General features: G+C 40.3%; 2 protein-coding genes across 2 annotated transcripts in view; one reads left to right on the forward strand and one right to left on the reverse strand.

Annotated features, from left to right (window-relative positions):
* Positions 1–22191, forward strand: part of LOC139154299 (uncharacterized) — a 1065525-nt gene that overhangs the window by 347230 nt on the left and 696104 nt on the right. The gene's annotated exons all lie outside the window — the stretch shown is intronic.
* LOC139153342 (vomeronasal type-2 receptor 26-like) lies at positions 9146–17849 on the reverse strand. Its single transcript, XM_070727117.1, has 6 exons — positions 17809–17849; positions 17025–17316; positions 15485–16336; positions 13357–13584; positions 11211–11337; positions 9146–10044 (listed from the first exon to the last, which is right to left on the reverse strand). The coding sequence occupies exons 2-6, from the start codon at positions 17184–17186 to the stop codon at positions 9146–9148; spliced, it is 2268 nt and encodes a 755-aa protein (XP_070583218.1). The 5' UTR covers positions 17187–17316; positions 17809–17849.

Consider the following 22191-nt stretch of genomic DNA (forward strand, 5'->3'; position numbering starts at 1 on the left):
GGCAGCTGTATAATTTTTTTACACATACACACAAAAAAAGGAAACTGCAATTGCGCCAGATGCAGAATAAGACACGGATACCAAGAACTGGATTTAAAATTGGGTCACTTAATTAATGTTAAAAGAGCTTTAACTGATTATTGACTAAATAACCAGGACCTGCAGAGGCCATTAGAAAATTTGGGGCGGAAATAATTCACAAATAACCTTCCTGGGCAACCATGGGCGTAGCTCCTTGCTGAACAAGGTGAAGGTAGCTACCTTCATCTGGTTCCTTGCCATACCCTTAAAGCATGTGGGAGGATCTCACCATCCAATCCATTTCAGGTTATTGGATTAGGTGAGTCCCAAGGGCATCCTCTCTCCAATCACTGAGGACATGCGTACATATAGTTCCTGGCGAGAGGCAGCCCATCAACTTTCAAGAGATGCCCTAAAGGAGAACACCAGTTGCTATCACTGCCCATTTCTGCCCCTAATCTGCCACGGAGGAGGGGGGCAGATCTCAATCCTGCCCCCCCAACTGCCCCCCTCAACCTGTATCAGTTCACATAGACACCTCTTCAGATCCCACAAGGAAATGGCATTCCCATAAACTAAGAGGCAAGTGCCGTCGGCTCAGTAGAGCCTAGGCCAGTTAAGCATGATCTGGGGTGCTGCATTGCAGAGCCACCCTGTACCTTCTCTTCTCCTAAGACAAATGTCAACAGCTCTGATGATCCTGTTTTCAGTGTGCATTATGCCGCTGTAGCCCGATCCTCCCACTAGATTCCCCCTGAATGTTGTTAACCATTGTTAACCAGTCTCCTAGCCATAACCACTGTTCTAGGGGATATCGTGTAGTGCCATACAATTCCGAGACGAGAACAGCCCACACCGACGTGTGATTGAGCATTCATAAAAATGGACTGGAAGGTCCTCACAAGCTTGACAGATCACTGCAAAGCCCTAAAACTGGTCCCGAGTCATTGCACACTTGTGCAAAACCTACCACTTAGAGGGACCTCAAAAACAAAGAACTGCAGGCCTTCAAGGGCACATCCATTCACTCCTTGCCCATGCCAAAACTAATTCTGTTGCTGACTGTGCAACGACTGTGCAACATAGGTGATAATCGCCCAGTCTGAAAATAGGAGGAGCCCTTCCATCGCAGCCAGGTGGGCCCAGTAAGGTTAACCTTGTCCACTGGCCCCGTATCTGCTACTAACCAAAGCTCAACTTCAGAGTTCACTGGGGCTTCTCCTGTACACAGTTATCTAATTACAGTGAGAAGGCCACCTTGTGCATACTGTCGGATGCATGGCCGAAGACTATGTACCTCTTTGTTCCAACTGCAGCCCACCACTGGATGAAGTACACAGAAAAGTAAGTAAATGATACCCAGACAACTAATTTTATGCAGGAAATCCACTGTACTAAAAACAGGAACTTAGAATGTGTCATGCCACCTTGATTGCATCAGTGGGATCAAGCCTGGACACTCTGTTTAGGGTGACCCACTCCCTTCTTAATCAGAGGGGGCTGGGGAGCCCTTGCAGAGTAGTGCTGAGGAATTTAACTCATTTTTTGGTGATAAAGTCACTCGGATCTGGGTGGACTTCGACTCTGATTGGATAACAGATTTGACTGACAATGAGTCAGTCAAGGTGACTGGGGCCCATCCTTGTCCATCTGTCTGGGAGGAGTTTGACCTGGTGACACCTGATGAAGTGGACAAGGCCATTGGAGCTGTGAGTTCCACCACCTGTTTACTGGATCTGTGTCCCTCTTGGCTGGTTTCGGCCAGCAGAGAGGTGACATGGAGCTGGGTCCAGGAGATTGTCAATGCTTCTTTAAGGAGGGGGTCCTTTCCAGCTCCCTACAATGAGGCACTTGTACGCCCCCTCCTCAAGAAGCCTTCCCTGGATACAGTCTCCAATTTCCCCTTTATGGAAAAGGTTGCTGAGAAGGTGGTGGCACTCCAGCTCCAGCGGTCCTTGGAAGAAGCCAATTATCTAGGCCCTCAACAGTCAGGATTCAGGCCCGGCTACAGCATGGAAACCACTTTGGTCAAGATGATGGATTATCTCTGACGGGCCTGGAACAGGGGCTTGTCCTCTGTTCTGGTGCTTCTTGACCTCTCCATGGTTTTCAATACCATGGTATCCTTCTGCGCTGGCTGGAGGGATTGGGAGTGGGAGGCACTGTTCTCCACTGGTTCTCCTCCTACCTCTCTGGTCGGTCGCAGTCGGTGTTGGTGGGGGGGTGTCAGAGGTCGAGCTCTAGGTCTCTCCCTTGTGGGGTGCCTCAGGGGTCAGTTCTCACCCCCCTTGCTATTGAATATCTACACGAATCTGCTGGGGGAGATCATCCAAGGGCATGGGGTGAGGTATCATCAATATGCTGATGATACCCAGCTGTACATCTCCACCCCATGTCCAGTGAAGCAGTGGAAGTGTTGTGCCGGTGGCTGGAGGCTGTTGGGGTCTGGATGGGTGTCAATAGACTCAAACTCAACCCTGACAACACGGAGTGGCTGTGGGTTCTGCCTCCCAAGGACAATTCCATCTGTCTGTCCATTACCCTGGGGGGAGTCATTCACCCCCTCAGAGAGGGTCCACAACTTGGGTGTTCTCCTCAATCCACAGCTAACATTACAGCACCATCTTTCAGCTGTGGCGAGGAGGGCATTTGCCCAGTTTCATCTGGTGCACCAGTTGTGGCTTATCCCAGAAGGTATTTCTCTATATTGGCAAGGATCTAGAATAAAATTGGAGCGCGTGGATGAAGCTAGAGCCTTTTATGAAGAAACTGGCCTGAATAGGTCAGAACAACCTTATAAAGAAATCAAAGAAAGAGAAAAGGACCGAGGGGCTACCAGCAAGGAGAGGGACGAGGCCCAAGGTGCTAAGAGAAAACAACCACAAATACAACATGAATTGGTGTTAAGTAGCAGACTTCGAGAACCCAAAGAAACCAAGAAATATTATAATTAGACATGTAGTCTGACATAAAAAATTTCTCTGTTAATGTAAATGGATTAAATAATCCAAGAAAAAGAAATCAAATATTTTCCAAACTTAAAAAACAAAGAGCTCAAATTACAATTTTACAAGAAGTCCATATCAAAACATTAAACAGAAAACTACTATGCAACCCAAAACTAGGTCATATTTTTACCAGTTTAGCTGACCAAAAAAAAAGAGGCATTGCAGTTTACATTGATGAAATGATTGAGACCAAACAATTATATAGCGATCAAGAGGGTAGAATCTTAATGTTACAAGTAAAATTAGAAACATAGAAACATAGAAACATAGAAGTCTGACGGCAGAAAAAGACCCCATGGTCCATCTATTCTGCCCTTATACTATTTTCTGTATTTTATCTTAGGATGGATATATGTTTATCCCAGGCATGTTTAAATTCAGTTACTGTGGATTTATCTACCATGTCTGCTGGAAGTTTGTTCCAAGGATCTACTACTCTTTCAGTAAAATAATATTTTCTCATGTTGCTTTTGATCTTTCCCCCAACTAACCTCAGATTGTGTCCCCTTGTTCTTGTGTTCACTTTCCTATTAAAAACACTTCCCTCCTGGACCTTATTTAACCCTTTAATATATTTAAATGTTTCGATCATGTCCCCCCTTTTCCTTCTGTCCTCCAGACTATACAGATTGAGTTCATTAAGTCTTTCCTGATACGTTTTATACTTAAGACCTTCCACCATTCTTGTAGCCCGTCTTTGGACCCGTTCAATTTTGTCAATATCTTTTTGTAGGTGAGGTCTCCAGAACTGAACACAGTATTCCAAATGTGGTCTCACCAGCATTCTATATAGCGGGATCATAATCTCCCTCTTCCTGCTTGTTATACCTCTAGCTATGCAGCCAAGCATCCTACTTGCTTTCCCTACTGCCTGACTGCACTGTTCACCCATTTTGAGACTGTCAGAAATCACTACGCCTAAATCCTTTTCTTTTGAAGTATTTGCTAACACAGAACTGCCAATACAATAGTCAGATTGAGGATTCCTTTTCCCCAAGTGCATTATTTTACATTTGGAAACATTAAACTGCAGTTTCCATTGCTTTGACCATTTATCTAGTAAAGCTAAATCATTTACCATATTGCCGACGCCTCCAGGAATATCAACCCTATTGCACACTTTAGAGTCATCGGCAAATAGGCAAACCTTCCCTACCAGACCTTCCCCTATGTCACTCACAAACATATTAAAAAGAATAGGACCCAGAACAGACCCTTGTGGCACACCGCTTGTAACCTGACTCTGCTCAGAATACTCGCCATTCACAACAACCCTCTGGTGTCTACGCTTCAGCCAGCTGCAAATCCATTGAACTATCCAGGGATTAAGTCTAATCTTCACTAATTTATCTATCAGCTCTTTATGTGGAACCGTATCAAAGGCTTTGCTGAAGTCCAGGTAGGCAATATCCACGGCACCACCTTCATCCAACACCTTTGTGACATAGTCAAAGAAATCAATGAGATTAGTCTGACATGATTTGCCTTCAGTAAAGCCATGCTGATTTGGGTCCAATAATTTATTGTTTTTTAGGTGCTGATTTATCCTCTTTTTCAGTAGAGTCTCCATCATTTTAATGACAACTGATGTCAAGCTAACTGGCCTGTAGTTACCAGCTTCTTCTCTACTGCCCTTCTTGTGGATAGGCACAACACTTGCCATTCTCCAATCCTCAGGAACATCTCCTGTTAACAAGGATTGGTTAAACAAATCAGTCAGGGGGGTAGCAATGACAGATCTGAGTTCTTTAAGAACTCTGGGGTGGATGCCATCTGGACCCATTGCCTTATTTATCTTTAATCGTTCAAGTTCTTCTAAGACATCGGCTTCTAAGATCACTGGAGCTGAATCCGTACAGTTGGAGGCAATGCTATATCCCTCTATAGTATTATTTTGTAAGGTGTCTTTTGAGAAAACTGAACAGAAGTAGCTATTGAAATGGTCAGCGATCTCCTTATTCCCATTAATGCATGTATTTTTCCCGGTACTAAGCTTCGTGATGCCGCAGTTTTTCTTCTTCTTATCACTAATATATCTGAAGAAGGTTTTATCCCCCTTCTTTAGAGATTTGGCAATTTCTTCCTCTTTTGAGGCTTTAGCAGCATATATTATCTGTTTTGCCTCCTTCTGTCTCATTTTATACACCTCCCTATCAGCGATACTTCCAGACTCTTTATACCTCCTATAGGCAGCCTTTTTTTCATTGACTATAGTCCTTACATCATTGCTAAACCATAGCGGTTTCTTCTTCCTTTTACCTTTAGTTATTTGTCTTACATACAGTCCAGTGGTTTTTAAGATGGCCTTTTTAAATACAGTCCACTGGGTGCTCGCTCCTGCCATTTTATCCCTCCCCTTTAATTCATTATCTAAATATTCCCCCATTGCATTAAAATTTGTTTTTCTGAAATCCAATACTTTGGTTGCATTATAGGATTGCTCACAATGAGTTTTTATATCAAACCACAAACATAGATGGTCACTGCAACCTAAATTTTCTCCCACCTTGACATCTGAAACCCAATTCCCATTCGTAAAAACTAAATCTAGAATATTCTCCCCTCTAGTTGGTGTCTTAACCAGCTGTGCCAGAGCTGCTCCTGTAAAGGCCTCTACTATATTCTTACTTTTGCATGTAAGGGCACTGGGGATATTCCAGTCAACATCAGGCATGTTGAAATCCCCCATAACCACAACATCTCCCTTTACTGCCATTTGGGTAATTTCATCCACCATCTTGTTGTCATATTCCTCAGATTGCCCTGGAGGCCTATAGATCACCCCAATTCTAATGACAGAACCGTCTTTATTTTGCATGCAAATCCAGAGGGTCTCTAGATCTTGACATGTATTTTGAATTAGTGTTGTTTTTAGAGTTTCTTTAACATAAATGGCTACTCCACCTCCCCTTCTCTCTATTCTATCCTTCCTATACAGTGTATATCCTGGTATGGATATTTCCCATTCATTAGAATCCTTAAACCATGTCTCAGTTATGGCAACCAGGTCCAAATTATCTCTAGATATTATGGCCATTAATTCACAGAGCTTGTTGCTCAAGCTTCGAGCATTCGTGCACATTACACGAAGAACATTATTTTCATTATTAGTTTGCCCCTTATCATCAACAACTACATCTATTTTATTTGCAGCTCCCTTTTCATAAGCTTCCAAAAACTGCTTTATCCTCATTGGTCGGGGACAGAAATCACCCACATCAGTTACATCTCTTTACCTAGTTACATCAGTTACATCCCCTTTACCTAGTTTAAATGCCTGTCCAAAAAAGTTCTGAATTCCTCACCGAGTACCTGGGTACCTCTGTATGATGGATGCAAACCATCCCTCTTAAACAACTCCCTATTAGACCACCTACTGACATCATGACTTACATAGCCAAAACCTTCAGCTTTACACCACTGCTTTAACCACACATTAAACTCTATGATACACGTTGTTTTATCCTCTTGGCCACAAACCGGTAACACCTCTGAGAAAGTCACTGAATCTGCTATTTTACCCAGCTCCACACTTAGACATTGAAAATCTCTTTTTACTACACTGACATTTCTCTGGGACAAATCATTTGTGCCAAGATGCACCACCACATCAATGTTATTACCTTTACTCACAGGACCTCTCATTATTATATTGATCATTATTATATTGATCTAACAGGACCTCTCATTATTATATTGATCTATGCGCAAATGAAAACCAAAAACAATTTTACAAGAAATTACATGATAAAATAATTGAGTTATCTATTGAAAATATGATAATAGTTGGAGATTTTAATGCTATATCTAATAGTCAAAAGATAAAAAGAAAGATAAGAAAAAGAAAACAATTTTACCAACAACATTTTGGAAAATGAGTTCAGAATTATCATTGCAAGATATTTGGCCTGAACGCCATCTATCAAATAAACAATATACTTTCTATTCAAATCCTCATAAAATTTGGACCAGAAAAGATATTGCATGGGCATCTACCCACATTTCTGAACATATCTCGAATATTGAAATAGAAACAAATAACTGGACAGACCATAATCCATTAGTAATTTTATGGAAAGGAAATAAAAAACTGAGTAATTGGCGAATGAATAGAAATATTTTACGAGATCCCCAATATACAGAATGGATAGAAAAATAATTAAAATTTTTCTTTAATATAAAAAAAAATACAGATGCTACACTACAAAATTTGTGGGACACAATGAAGGCGTATATACATGGCCTGACAATTTTGCATACAGCAAAAAAGAATAAAAATAAAAATAAACAGCTTCAACAATTAGAGGCAGAATTAAAAGATTAGAAGCAGTATCACAAAGTAATCAAGATGATAATACAGGTATTGCACACTTTAGAGTCATCAGCAAATAAGCAAAACTTCCCTACCAAACCTTTCCCTATGTCACTCACAAACATATTAAAAAGAATAGGACCCAGAACAGACTCTTGTGGCACATCGCTTATATCCAGTCACTACTCAGAATACCCACCATTAACAACCCTCTGATATCTATGCTTCAACCAGCCGCAAAAAAATTGAACTATCCAGGGATTAAGTCCAATCTTCACTAACTTATCTATCAGCTCTTTATTTGGAACAGTATCAAAGGCTTTGCTGAAGTACAGATAGTCAATAGGTGCACCCAGTATTTAAATAAACAGACTCAGTCTTTATCTGAGTGGATGAGGTCAACCCATCCTGGCTGATAGTTCCACCCTATGACAAGTAATGTACCAATGCCCCTTCACAACATTTTTACATATATTTTCATCTTTGTGGCCCCTCCCTGTATAAGACAAGCTATCAATTTTATAGTGCTGTTCATCTCAGAGAAAATTACTTGGTTATCATGCAAAAATCCAGAAGAACAGTAAGTAAAGATCATGAAGATGAATTGAATGCATTGTATAATAATGATTTTAAAGAATTAAAAACTATAAAAGTTGAACTAAAACAGCAGTAAATCAAATCCCTCTTTATTAGGGCAATTGGGTACAGTACATTTAATAAAGCATGCATGTGGCAGAAAGAACAATACAACAATACATTCACTATTTTTTCATATTATTAAAATCTGATAAAAGGTTACAGTGGAAAACAAAGATGGATAGAATGTGAATAGCCTTTGCCAGCTATATATATATAGCTGGCAAAATATATATATATTTAAATTAAATTTTAGAAGCTCTATAATTTTCTATAAACTATATAAATTCCCCAATCTATCCAAAACTAATACCATGTAAGACCACATTAAATACATGCTGATCAAATATAGTTTTTTATTACATTTATCAAGTGGTTTAAGAATTGAAAGTATAAAAACCATACAAGAAGCAGCTTCAAAATGTGGACATTGTTTGGGATGATGTCTCTAGTATTTTAAGATTCACCAAGGAAGCTGAAATCTTATAGTCTTGTTTCCATTGGAATGTTGAAAGAAAGAAAGGGTCAGGTAAAAAAAAATGAAAAATTGTTCAAAATGACCATGACTACTTCTGTTGGAATGGGTTAATAAACCTTAATAGTCTTTTTTTTCCAAATTTTAATGATTCTGTAAACTTTTGAACTAGGGTGGAGTTGGGGCAACTGAATGGAGTTGAATGTTTACTAACCAGATTTTTCACTGAAGCCTACATGAAATTCACTGCAGACAATTACTCATTATGCCCAGAGAGAGGAATACCTACCACTACCTAGAATTGAATCCACAGACTCCTGATTATTAGGTGAGAACTCCACCTCTAGGCCTCTGAGCTGGTCAAATCTTAATAATCATAATAATTCTCCACATAATATTTGACTGAAATAAAAATATTTTGCCTGTTTTTCAACATTTGTCTCTCTGCAGTTTCTCATACAAGAAATATAACATTATGTATATCCTCTTTATAACTTTCTCTTTGTGGTTTAGCTCAGGTCACAAAACAATGGTGTAACATTAACCTTAGTGATCAGAATAATTCTCCACCAGTCCTATGTTGTCAGAATTAATTACTTCTATGTGTCGTCTATGGATAACAAACAATATTTCTCTCTCTCTCTTTATTTTTTTCTCAGCAATTTCTCAAAGCCAGAAATATTACATGATGTGCTAATTCCTCTTTATAAGTTGCTCCCTGTGGTTGAGATCAGGCCGCAAAACAATGATATAGCACTTTGGTAAGAATATGCATCCCAATAATGCAGCACTGGAGGCCAAGATGGAGAAGACCTCCACAGCTACCATGGCTTTGCCTTTTGTGCTCAGATAGGCTGGAAAGAAGGAGATCCATACAATGCAGAAAGCTAACATGCTGAAGGTGATGAACTTGGCTTCGTTAAAGCTACCAGGTAATTTCCGGGCAAGGAAAGCTACAATAAAGCTGGCAATGGCCAAGATACCCATGTATCCCAAGAAAAAATAAAAGAAGGTGGCTGACCCCTCATTGCACTGCAGAATTATTTCTTGATGCACTGAGTGCATGTCTAACTCAGGGAATGGAGGAGATATTGATAACCAAAGAATACAAATACATATTTGGACAAGAGAACAAGAAAGAACAGCAGAAAAGGCCAATCTTTTACCCACCCATTTCCTCATCTGTGATCCTGGTTTAGTGGCCATGAAAGCCAAAACCACAGTGATTGTTTTGGCCAGTACACTAGAAATGGCCACTGAGAAGGTGATGCCAAAAGTTGGTTGTCGGAGAAGGCAGGTCACCTTGTCAGGTTGGCAGAGGAAGAACAAAGAGGAGAGAAAACAGAACAAAAGAGAGACAAGCAGGGTGTAGGTGAGTGACCGATTGTTGGCTTTGACAATGGGAGTATCTCTGTACTTAATAAAAGTTCCGAGTACCCAAGATGTCAAGAAGAAGAAACCAAGAGCTGCTGAGGTTAACCCAATTCCTAAGGTTTCTTCAAAACTTAGAAAGACACGTAGTTTCAAGATGCATCCTTTCTTTCCTTTATTTGGATAATGATCTTCTGAACATTGAAAACAGTCATCCATATCTGAAATAAATATCAAGGCATGTTTCTTTGCATTCATATTTTTTAAAATAATATTCTTTATGGGTGTCAACCATTATGCCTCTTAATATTTTCCCCTACCATTTGGATAATTTTTTATGGAAATGCAGTTTCTCTACCATTGTATCAGCTAGCACCACCACAAAAGAAGGGCAATTATTCTATGAAATGTAATCCTAATAAAGTTTTAGATTTATTAACATTTATACCATTTTGACACACAAAAACTCCCAAACATAAAGAAAAAAATACATATATCCCAATTTCTTTCAGAAGCACTTACGGAGTTATATAATTTTTTACATCAAAATTAGAACATTTTAGTCTATACTCGCTGTCAATAGGGTACATTTTATAGAATAAAAAGGGAAAAAAGTTTTAGTAAAGGAATATTTGAAAGAAGGTAAAAGACAGAACTTCAAAAAAGTAAAAAAGAGAAATCAATAAAATCTACTTTCCTATTTTTAAAAAAGAGAGAAGAAAATATTAATTATTCATCCTTTAAACTTTGCATTATATTTTACTTATTTGTTTCTTTGTTTGAACCAGTTATAAAATTTATCCCAAACTCTATAATATTCTGTTTCTTCTTTCCCCTCTAATCTTTTAGTTAACATATCCATTTCGGCACATTCTAAAAAAAAATTAATTATCATTTCTTATACTGTACTTCTAAAGTTGTTTAGCAGAGGTTCATTCTCCAGGCTTGTGAGTTGGTTTCCAAACCTTTCATTATCAGGCTATGTAACATCTTCAGCAGTTTTTAGAGAATGTCAGTGTTCTGATTATAAGGCCTTGGGTATGGGTGTATCAAGTGAGGCTCTTGTACCAAGTCTTGTGATGAGTTATCTGTGAGTGTTGTGATGGGTCTTATGATAGGGAGATTATCTCAGATCACGGTTGTTTGGAAGTGAACTGCTGCTGTGTGAGAGTTTGGGGGCAACTGCAAGAGTCAGTTGAAGGTGGGTGCTGTTTCTGGCTAAATCTGTCAAATCAGTTTTGTGCCTGATTTGGATTCTGAAAGATTCACAGCCTAGTTGTAGGTCAATGTGCCTGTTAATGGAATTGCTTGTGGAATGACAATAAAGTAGTATATTTCAGTTTGCTGACATCTATCTAATGAAAACTTTCTGGAATGTCTAACCTACCTTTTTCATTTGAAATCTTCCCTTCTGGGCAAGGAACACAACCGTAGCAACAGAATTGTTTCCCTTCCAAACTTTTCTTCCAGGATCCAGGGTAGCAATGTTCATTGCACCGAGAAAATGGAACAACCTGGTGATAAACATGTTAAAAAATGAAAAAGGGGAATTTTTCAGCAGTTTACAATGCCCTCCTTTAGTTGGTTATCCACCAAGATTCTGAGATCTTTTTCACAGTCCCTACTGAATGTAGGGCATAGTGCTCAACTCTATTTCTTGCCTGAGCCAGCGTTTTCCAGAGAAATTGTCCATGGTCACATGGCCAGCATGGCTATTCACCAAAGGACAAGGAATACTGTTACCTTCCCACCAAAGTGGTATATATTTGCATGCTTTTGAATTCCTAGGGGGGAGAAGCTGAGGTAGGAATGGGAGCTCAGTCCACTGTGTGGTGCACAGGTTTCAAACCAGGACTGTCAGCTTTTCAACTGACAAACTCAGTGTTTTTAACTACTGAGCAATCACATATTTATACTATTTATTAAAATATAGATATTATAAGGATGTGCAAAGGCTTTTTGTTGAGAATGGCAGGGTGAATAAAGAAATATAGGTGACTACAATATTATGGGCACATTATCTTATGATTTCAAATGGAAATGCAACTCAAATGTGAATACCTATCTCTTAAATTGTAATGTCATTTTATCAATTTGATGAAAGCTTGATCATTGACAATATGTGTACAGAATATGCCATTTCCAAAATCACAAATTAGATTTCTAAAAAGACTATGTTCAATATTGGATCACAATGCATCAAGGAATATTGCATAATACATCCAACCTCTTTGGATGAAGCTGATTATCTGAGTCCTCAGCACTCAAGATTCAGGCCTGACTAAGGCAAGAAAACTGCTTTTGTCATGCTGATGGATGATCTTTGGCAGGCTTGGATAGGGGTTTATCCACTATCCTGGTACTCCTTAACCTCCCAGTGGCTTTCAATACCATCAACCATGGTATCTTTCTGCACCGACTGGAGGGGTTGGAAGTGGGAGGCATCATCTTATGGTGGTTCTCCTCCTACCTCTTCGGTCAATCACAGTCTGTGTTAAGGGGGTCAGAGATTGACTCCTAGGTCCCTCCCTTGTGGAATTCCTCAGGTGTCAATCCTCTCCCACCTGCTGTTTAATATCTACATTAAACTGCTGGGTGAGATAATTTGAGAGCATGGGGTGAGTTGTCATGATGATATTCAGCTATACGTCTCCACCCTGTGTCCACTAGCTGAAATAGTGGAAGTGATGTGCCGGTGTCAGGGGGCTGTTAAGATCTGGATGGGTGCTAAAAGGGTCAAAATCACCAGAGTGGCTCTGGGTTCTGTCTCCCAAGGGCACCTCCATCAGGGAGGGGGAGACTTTTGACTGCCTCAGAGAGGGTCCGCAACTTGGGTGTCCTCCTCTGTCCACAGCTGACATTGGACCATCATCTTTCGGCTGTGCCATGGGGGGGCGTATGTCCAGTGTACCTGGTGCGCCAGTTGAGGCCCTATTTGGACAGGCAGTTTCTACTCACAGTCACTCATGACTTTATCACCTCGAGGTTTGACTACTGCAATGCTCTCTACATGGGGCTACTTCTGAAGAACGTTCAGAAGCTACAAAGTGGGCAGTATGCACCCATGTAAGCAGTCATGGGCCTCCAAAGTTATGTCCATGTTTCTTCAGCACTCCATGGACTGGATTGGCTGCCAATTGGTTTCTGGAAACATTTCAAAGTGTTGGTTATGACCTATAAAGCCCTACATGGCATTGGACCAATGGGACTGCCTTTTGCTGCATGAATCCCAGTATCCAGTTAGGTCCCACAGAGTCAGCCTTCACCAGGTCCCATCAATTAGACAATGTCACTTGGCAGGGCCTAGGGGAAGAACCTTCTATGTGGGGGGCCCAGCCTGATGCAATCAGCTCCCCCCAATGCTTTGTTCTGCCCCCAACCTCTTCACCTTCCACAAGAATCTGAAAACCTATTTATGCACACCCACACCCACACATATGTTCTGAGCTGCACCGAGTCCACATAGAGGGGCAGCATACAAGTCCAATTAATTAATTAAATAATATTAAATAATTGACTAAATGAGTCCATACTTGGTTAAAAGCTGGGTGCCAGACAATCACCTCCTCATCAATGATTAATTCCTTCATGTTGGGAATATGAAGATCCATTTGTCCAACTATAACTCTCTGAAAGGATTTATTTGGAAAAATGATCCAGTTGGTGATGTCGAATCCACCTGTTGCTTCCCCTTTCTCATTCAGGAACACTCTCTCCCCAGCTGAATTGTTAAAAGAAATTCCTTGAAGAAATGGATGGAGCTTGAAAGTGAATAAAAGAGAGTTGTAAGAATAATACTAAAGAAGTGACTAGTATATTTAACTTTCTCTTAGTCATTTTCTTCATTGGTCAAAAAATATCAAATAAGTACACTTAGAATATGGATAACCTATATGTCAGAGGAAAACACAGGTCTGTTCTAATATTAATTTTATGTTACTTAGAGTGGAAAATGAAACAACAGCAGTTAATAACTCAAATGAAAACAAGGTATTGACATTACACAACTAGTTTCAGGTTATGATTTAACTCAATCTACATTGTTCTTTTGATATTACTAATGTATTTGACATGCTGAGACCTGATAAATTTTCTTTAGCCTGATTTTATCATCTGCCATTCAATTGTTGAGAGAAATAGAGAGAGAGGGACGAATAGAGTTGTTTCAATGGTGGAGACCATAGCTGAAAAGGACATTTGATCCATTCTTCTTGGACATTAATTGAGAGAGAATGGTGTCATCCCAACTCTAAGTCTTTGGAGAGGTGCGGCATACAATAATAATAATAATAATAATAATAATAATAATAATAATAATAATAATAATAATAATTATTATTATTATTATTATTATCATCATCATCATCATCATCATCATCAATACAACACTGCAAACAAGATCATTATGCTGGATTTCATCATGAGTCGGGCACCTCCCAAGCACATAAGTCTGCGTGATGTAGCGGCGAATTATGTGTGCCGATCCCAATAAAACGGCCTTTTGCAATTGACAGATCGAGATTTTGTCAATTCCAATGGTTTTCAAATGTCCGCTGAGATCCTTTGCCACTGTGCCCAGCATGCCAAGTACCACTGGGACCGCTTTCACTGGCTTATGCCAGAATCATTGCAGCTCAATTTTTAGATCTTTGTATTTCACTAATTTCTCTAGCTGCTTCTCCTCAATTCTTCTGCCTCCCAGGATTGCGATGTCGATGATCCATGCTTTCTTTTTCTCCACAATCAGGATGTCTGGTGTGTTATGCTTCAGAATTCAGTCAGTCTGAAGTTTGAAGTCCCACAGTAGTTTTGCTTGCTCATTTTCAACCACTTTTTCGGGCTTATGATCCCACCAATTCTTTGCCAGTGGTAGATGGTACTTCTGGCAAAAGTTCCAGTAGATGATCTGTGCCACACTGGAACTTATTATTATTGTTGTTGTTGTTGTTGTTGTTGTTGTTGTTGTCGTCATCATCATCATCATCATTATCATCATTATAAAAGAATCCAAGAAGAAATAGAATAGAGAACTAGCTGAGGATAATTTTTGATAACAATAGCACTTAGACTTATACACTACTTCACAGTGCTTTGTAACCCTCTCTAAGTGGTTTATAGAGCCAGCATTTGCCCAAAACAATCTGGCTCCTCATTTTATCAACCTCAGAATGATAGAAGGCTGAATCAATGTTGAGCCAGTGGGCATTAAACTGCCAAATTGCTGGCAACCCGCAGCCAGTACAAATAGCCTGCAGTACTACTTTCTAACCACTGTGCCACCTTGGTTCTGGTCAAAATCATTATTCACAAGCTAATAAGAAAAGTGAAATGCCTACATTTCGAAACAAAAAGGACACAATGTAATAGAATTTTTCTTTCATCTAGTTTGGATAAATTCAAGAAAATAGGCCAATTCTACGCGACGGAAAAAGATTATTTATACAATGAAAATTGATGCATACAGTAAATCCCATGGACTATATTGAAATTAGGAAAGATTTAGTTTAGGTTCATCCTCTTATTTTATAAAATTAATAGCTTTGTTGCCTCAGCATCTCTATTGATTTGTATCCACAGACCAGGGTAAATAGGCCATATTAGATTGTGGATGATTGTGGATAATCATTGAAATATAAGATAGGTATGTCCTTGGAAGATTACCTGCCAAGGCAGCAGATTTGGAAATTCAACCCTTTGAATCTGTCTTGGTTGGGATTTTGATCTCACTGCCTGATGCAAAGAATGTGCCACTGCATAAATAGCATTGTAGATGCTGTAGCTTTGGCCAGACATATGAAATTCAAAAAGAGGACCAGGCAGATTCTCCAACTTCTCTTCTCCAGTACAGGTTTCAGTGATTGTAGATAAATATAATTCTGTATTTGAAAATGAACAATCAAACATTTGTTGCCAAACCTCTTGAAGAAACCCATCTTTGTGGGTTGAAGGTTTGATGACTTGAAGAAATTCTTTGAAGCCTTGAATGTCTCTTGAATGTACAGTAAAGGAAAGAGCCCCATGGAACATCTGGAGATCCCAACTCCTTTGAATTCCCATCAGAATGAAATCAATTGGAGTCATCAGGATCCAAACCTTCCTAAACAACGCACTCTCTTTATCTTCAGGATCACGTAGAAACATGACAGTTCTGAGCCACACTACTGCGATAGATTCTCCATGGACCAGAAAAACATTTGATTTTTTAGCCATAATTTTATTATAAATAATTGAGATTGAATCTAACAATTCTGACAAATTTTCCAAGTGAAGATGTTGTGGAATGTTTTGTGTGAAAGCTAAACAAACCCCATTCTGTGAAAGCAATGGCTCCACTTTCTGTAAAAAACTTTCTTCCTTATTTTCAAAAGCAAAGACTCCAATCCACATCCATCCAAAATGGAGAAGAAGTTGCACAAGTCCACTGTACTGATCCTCCTCTTTTGGGACCATGCAATAAAGTGAAAATAACTTAGTAATTGAAAAGTCTTCTTGGGCAAAGGAACCATATGTCAACTAAACAAATGAAGAAGAGAAATTTAGTATTCATGAAAATCTTGGGGAATATATGAAGACTGCTTGTTAGAAACTTCATGAAGCTCTCCATACAATGAACGTTGTTCAATTCTCTATATATATTAGGACATTTATTGAAAAAAGAATGAACTAAAATTCCTTGATAAAATACTTTCTCAACTGAAATATAATTAAACAAACATATTCAATTTCCTAATACAGAGTTCCTGTTTGTTCATCTCTAATATTGCTAACTATCTGATCTTGTGAGCTGTTCTCAGTATAAGAAAAGAATAAAAGTATAATAAACAGGTACGCAAACCCAGTAGCAAAATTTTGCTACCAGTACTGAGTACCTGTTTATTCCACCCGCAGCCCACCACTGGATACACAGAAAAGTAAGTGAATGATACCCAGACAACTAATTTTATGCAAGGAATTTATTGTATTAAAAACAAGGATGTAATTTGGAACTTGCAAACATTATTGCACACAGCCGGGGGGAGAGGCCTTTTCTGAGCAAAATAAACAACTAAACATTAAACTAAACCATTTCTAATCTGGGTCAAATTGACCTGGGAACAGTACAAGTCTTTGCAAACAGACCAGCAGAGTTAATGACTGGCAAGCAAATAGTTTCTACTCTTAATTACAAAATAATTTTCTCACTTGCTCCATCCCAAAATACCTGAGGAATTTTGTAGATATTTATGCTCTCTGCCAGAAAGGATGATGTATCAGGAGCTAGTCCCCCAATGACGGCTATGAGATTCTTCTGGCCATCGCATTTGTAGTTTGGGACAAATTCCTGGGATTTGAAAAGCAGATCCAGAGTGTTGCGATAGGTCATCCTTGGGTTATTGTAACTGTCATAGATGTGGAACCCGAGAGTGATGTTAGGTAAGATCTGGGAGTCCTCATTGATCTCCTTCACAGCAAAGGCCAAGGCGAGGGCATGCTGGTAGAATTTGGTTATTATACTGCAAATAGTTTAAACACCCCCATTGAACAAAATAAGTTGACGATTCTTTGATGGTGCAAACATTGATATATGAGTAACAACAATTTCTGTGTCTGTTTTAAATTAGAAGATGAGAGCTTTTATAAAATATTCAATAATTTGTATAGTTTTTAACTATGTAAAGTGTTTCCCTGATTTGCAACAAATAAGTATACAACAAAGTCTTGATTTTTCCCCAAGCTCTCACATATATTTCTATAAGTTTGGCACAAAATGGAATACAACCAGCAAGGATCGCTCTTTTAACACATGTAAATTAAGTGAGGAGTGACTGCATGGACTGGAGTTTAAATTATCTTACACTCACTAAATGTTATCCAAAAGACTTCTCGCAGAATAGTTTCATACATTTTGTAATGCATTTTTTTTCAAAGACCTTTAGTCATAGAAACAATTTTGGGAGATCTATGAATGTAATGAATGAATGAATGTAATGAAAAAAAATCCTTACAGCAGTAAATCATAAGGCTTTAGAGAAGGATGTTCCTTAAATTCAATATCAAAAAAGGAGTCAATTATCTGAGACACCATCCCACCCAGGATGAAGTCACCAGACTGGTACCACTCATGGGGAATAGGGAAAGCATCACTCATAGGGCAGCTCTGGGCAATTGCTTTCTGCATGAAGAGCATCAGAAAGAACATCATCTTCAGGCATTTGTCATAGTGAAAAAAATTGTGTCTCCTGTCCATAAAGAAGTTTGTATTTCAGTGGTTCATTCAATGATGAAACTAAGATTTGCATTTGAAAATGCACCTAGTCAGAAATCCCATCGTTTTCTATTTGAAGTTCCATCTGAGTGCAAATGTGTATACTGATGATCACTAGGATTCAGCAGATGTTCTGGAAAAGAAGAATGGAGAGAGGAAACTTGGAGCAATGAATCTGATGGAGCCATTATTATCAGTTTGTGCCAAATTCCCTGGGGGCCAAGTGTTACTTTAAACCAAATAATACCTTACTTGTTTTTGAATTTAAATATCTTTATGCTCATTCGTTTATGCATTGGTCTATCTCAAAATAATATGGCAATTCCTGATGGAGATAATTGTTTTGTTTTTGGTGAGAGAATAAGGAGTTTAGCTGATGGTTCAACTTTGTTTATATGAGCAAATGCTATTGAAAGTAATCTAAGAAACACTGGCAATTAAAAATAATATTAGTATTAGTACTTTATAGTATCGAAATTAATGTTCATTCCTTACAATGGAGCAGAATTGCAATTTTCCAGATTGTTTGAAAATTGTTTAGTAGAGAAGAGAAAATATTTTTTTACATGTTAAGGTCAGTTTCCCATGGTCCTTCTCTAGCAAAGAGAAGGACCAGGGGAGACATGATAGCAGTGTTCCAATATCTGAGGGGCTTCCACAGAGATGAGTAGGGTCAGGCTGTTTTCCAAAGCACAAGAGTTCTAGACAAGGAATAATGGATGGAAGCTGACCAAAGAGAGATTCAACCTGAAAAATAAGGAGGAACTTTTTGATGTTGAGCGCAATCAACCAGTGGAACAGCTTGGAAGCCAAGAGTGGGATGGAGACCATCCAATGGCTTATTTGTTGCCAGAGTGGGATATAGATTCTTATTGTTTTCTATATTTCTATATTTATAATATTCTAATCTGATAACTGGATTCTCCCTTTTTTTAATTTTTAATTTTTCAACTTTACATATCAATAAAGATTTTTAACATTACTGTTTCATATGTTTCATATGGTTATTAACATTTATTTTTATACATTTTATTTCTCTGTTCTAACCAACCATACTGCCAGGGTTCCAAATAACATTTAAGTTTAAATCAGAGCCTGAAGCAAAAGTTTCCTCCAAGTTCCAATTTATTCCAAGAGCAAGGAAGAGCTGGAGCCTGGACAAGATGGTCACTTTCCTCAGAGCTCATGAGGGAATCATCAAACTGCAGCAGCCAGGGCACCCAAATTTGGGTCAGAACTGACCTGTAGGGTTGTCAAAGCAAGGAAACATATTTGGTGTGCCACGTGGGTTGTCGCATACAGAGGCGGATTCCACTTTCCACTGCTACCGGTGCGCTTCCTGTGGAGCTCTGCAACCCCAGCGCACATGTGCATGCATTGTAGTGAGATTTGCTTCCCGCGCATGTGCAGGAAGCAAAATGTCACACAAGGTATGATGACCCACAAGGAGTTTGACATTAATCGTGAGGTGACAGTATGTTCCGGGGTCATTATCCAAAGAATCCTTGGCCGATGAAATGCCAGCCCAACCTACCATTGCCACCAAGCCGGACTGCCCTCATTTCCCGACTGTACAGCCGGCGGGGAAACCAGGGGCATGGGAACCGCCAATGGGGAATCCGGGACTATGGATGGAACACTGGTTGAAGACTCTGGAAGCTGTCCTGCAAGGGTCGGAATGGCAACAATAGGACCAGGAGGTGTCTGGACAGCCGTGCTCCGTCATTTGCGAGGACAGGCATTGGCGAAATAACCTGCCCCCCCCAATAGTAGTACAGGCCTGTCGCATGTCGACGCGCCTTCTCCTCTGGTGTTAGGTGGGATCAAATGAAGCTCACCCCAATGGGCTTCCGAACAGGCTGAAAAAGAAATGTAAAACAGATGTGGTATTCTCCTGGAGTCTGTGGGTCTTCACTTCTACTCACCCAAGCAGATGAGTTTTAGAACCCCCTGCTGCTGTTTCCCCATGGCTGTTCTGAAGTATGAGGTTGCTGCGCTGGGCTTTTTATTACATAGAGAAAGGAAAGGCAGAGAAAGAAAACAGCCCTGTGATTGACCAAAAATTAAATTTGCAAGAGGGTGAACAGGGGACGCAGAGAAGCAGGAGGAGGCAACAGCAGCCACCCACCAGCTTTTGCCCAGCAATATGATAGGCGGCAGCCACCCACCAGCTTTTGCCAAGCAATCTGATATGCGGTAGGCATCACCTTTTTCACAGTAATCCCGTGTGATAGAAGGGCGTGTGCTCTGTGGCGCTATCGGTCTCTAGCCGCTGTGATCAGTATTATCAGCTTTATGCTTCAGATTAAAAAGTAAAAAGTAGGTTTAGGTTTATGGTTTAGGTTTATTGGATTTATATGCCGCCCCTCTCCGCAAACTCGGGGCGGCTCACAACAATAATAAAAAACAGTACAGTACATAATACCAAATCCAATGCCCACCCATCTAGTTACAATTTAAAATTAATAATCTCATAAAAACACTATATATAAAAACAGGCACACAGTCAATCAATCAACAAAACAACATGGGCAAGGGGGAGGTGTTTTAGTTCCCCCATGCCTGATGGCAAAGGTGGGTCTTAAGGAGTTTATGAAAGGCAGGAAGGGTGGGGGCAATCCTAATCTCAGGGGGGAGCTGGTTCCAAAGTGTCGGGCCCCCCACAGAGAAGACTCTTCCCCTGGGTCCCGCCAGACGACATTGTTTAGTCGACGGGACCCGGAGAAGGCCAACTCTGTGGGACCTAACCGGTCGCTGGGATTCGTGCAGCAGGAGGCGGTCCCGAAGATATTCTGGTCCGGTGCCATGAAGGGCTTTATAGGTCATAACCAACACTTTGAATTGTGACCGGAAACTGATCGGCAGCCAATGCAGACTGCGGAGTGTTGGCGTGATATGGGCATACTTGGAGAAGCCCATAATTGCTCTCGCAGCTGCATTCTGCACGATCTGAAGTTTCCGAACACTTTTCAAAGGTAGCCCCATGTAGAGAGCGTTACAGTAGTCGAGCCTCGAGGTGATGAGGGCATGAGTGACTGTGAGCAATGACTCCCGGTCCAAATAGGGCCGCAACTGGCGCACCAGGCGAACCTGGGCAAACGCCCCCCTCGCCACAGCTGAAAGGTGTTTTTCTAATGTGAGCTGTGGATCAAGGAAGACGCCCAAGCTGCGGACCCTCTCTGAGGGGGTCAATAATTCCCCCCCCCCAGGGTAATGGACAGACAGATAGAATTGTCCTTGGGAGGCAAAACCCACAGCCACTCCGTCTTGTCTGGGTTGAGTTTGAGTTTGTTGACGTTGAGTTTGTTGAGTTTGAAGTAAAAAGTAAAGGCAGAGAAAGAAGGCAGCCCTATGGTTGGCCAAAAATAAAATTGAGAGACAGTGCTAGTGGCTTTTTCTAGCATAAAAAAAGGAAAGACAGAGAAAGCAGGCGGCTCTGTGGTTGGCCACAAATTAAATTTGCAAGAGGGTGAACAGGGGGACGCAGAGAAGCAGGAGGAGGCAACAGCAGCCACCCATCAGATTTTGCACAGCAATCCTGTGTGATTGGAGGGCATGCGCTATATGGCACGCTGGGTCACTGCTCACTGTGGGCTGTAATAACACCAGACTGAATGCTGAGGGTTTTCAGTCCATGTGTGATCTAGCACCTTGTCATCACCCCTGACATCTTCCACCGACTCCTCCCCGCTAGCCTTACTCTCAGACTCTACATTGCAGTAAGCTGCAATGATGCCCTGGACACCTCCTCTTTCTCTTGTTTTGTTGCCATGGCTGGATGGCTTTGCACACTGGACAAGAGTGGCACACTAGAAAATTGCAATTGGTAGAGAGAGAACACAAACCATGTTTGTCAAACCCAAACCAGAACACTTCTGGAAATAAAGCCACGCATCAGGAATGAGTCTCCGTGATGTCAAAGCCCCACCTCGGGAATCCCAGCATGGGATTCCTCACTTCCTTTTGCTTGCAGTGCCACTGCAATGTCCTTTTTTATAAAAAATAATTCTCCCATGACTATAAGCCTGCATATCTCAGATTTACAAATGGTTGCAGTTCTGGGAGGGAACATAGTTTATAGTTTATTAGATTTGTATGCCGCCCCTCTCTGAAGACTCCCTGC

Source organism: Erythrolamprus reginae, chromosome Z (genome assembly GCF_031021105.1).
Source record: "Erythrolamprus reginae isolate rEryReg1 chromosome Z, rEryReg1.hap1, whole genome shotgun sequence".
Classification (NCBI taxonomy): Eukaryota; Metazoa; Chordata; class Lepidosauria; order Squamata; family Dipsadidae; genus Erythrolamprus; species Erythrolamprus reginae.

Excerpts from the sequence above, each read along its gene's own strand:
- LOC139153342 (XM_070727117.1), bottom strand. The coding sequence starts at position 17,186 with ATGACCTATCGCAACACTCTGGATCTGCTTTTCAAATCCCAGGAATTT. Across the intron at positions 16,337-17,024 it reads ATATCTACAAAATTCCTCAG|TTGACATATGGTTCCTTTGC; the intron begins GTATTTTGGGAT and ends TCATTTGTTTAG. Across the intron at positions 10,045-11,210 it reads GAAGATTTCAAATGAAAAAG|ATATGGATGACTGTTTTCAA; the intron begins GTAGGTTAGACA and ends TATTTATTTCAG.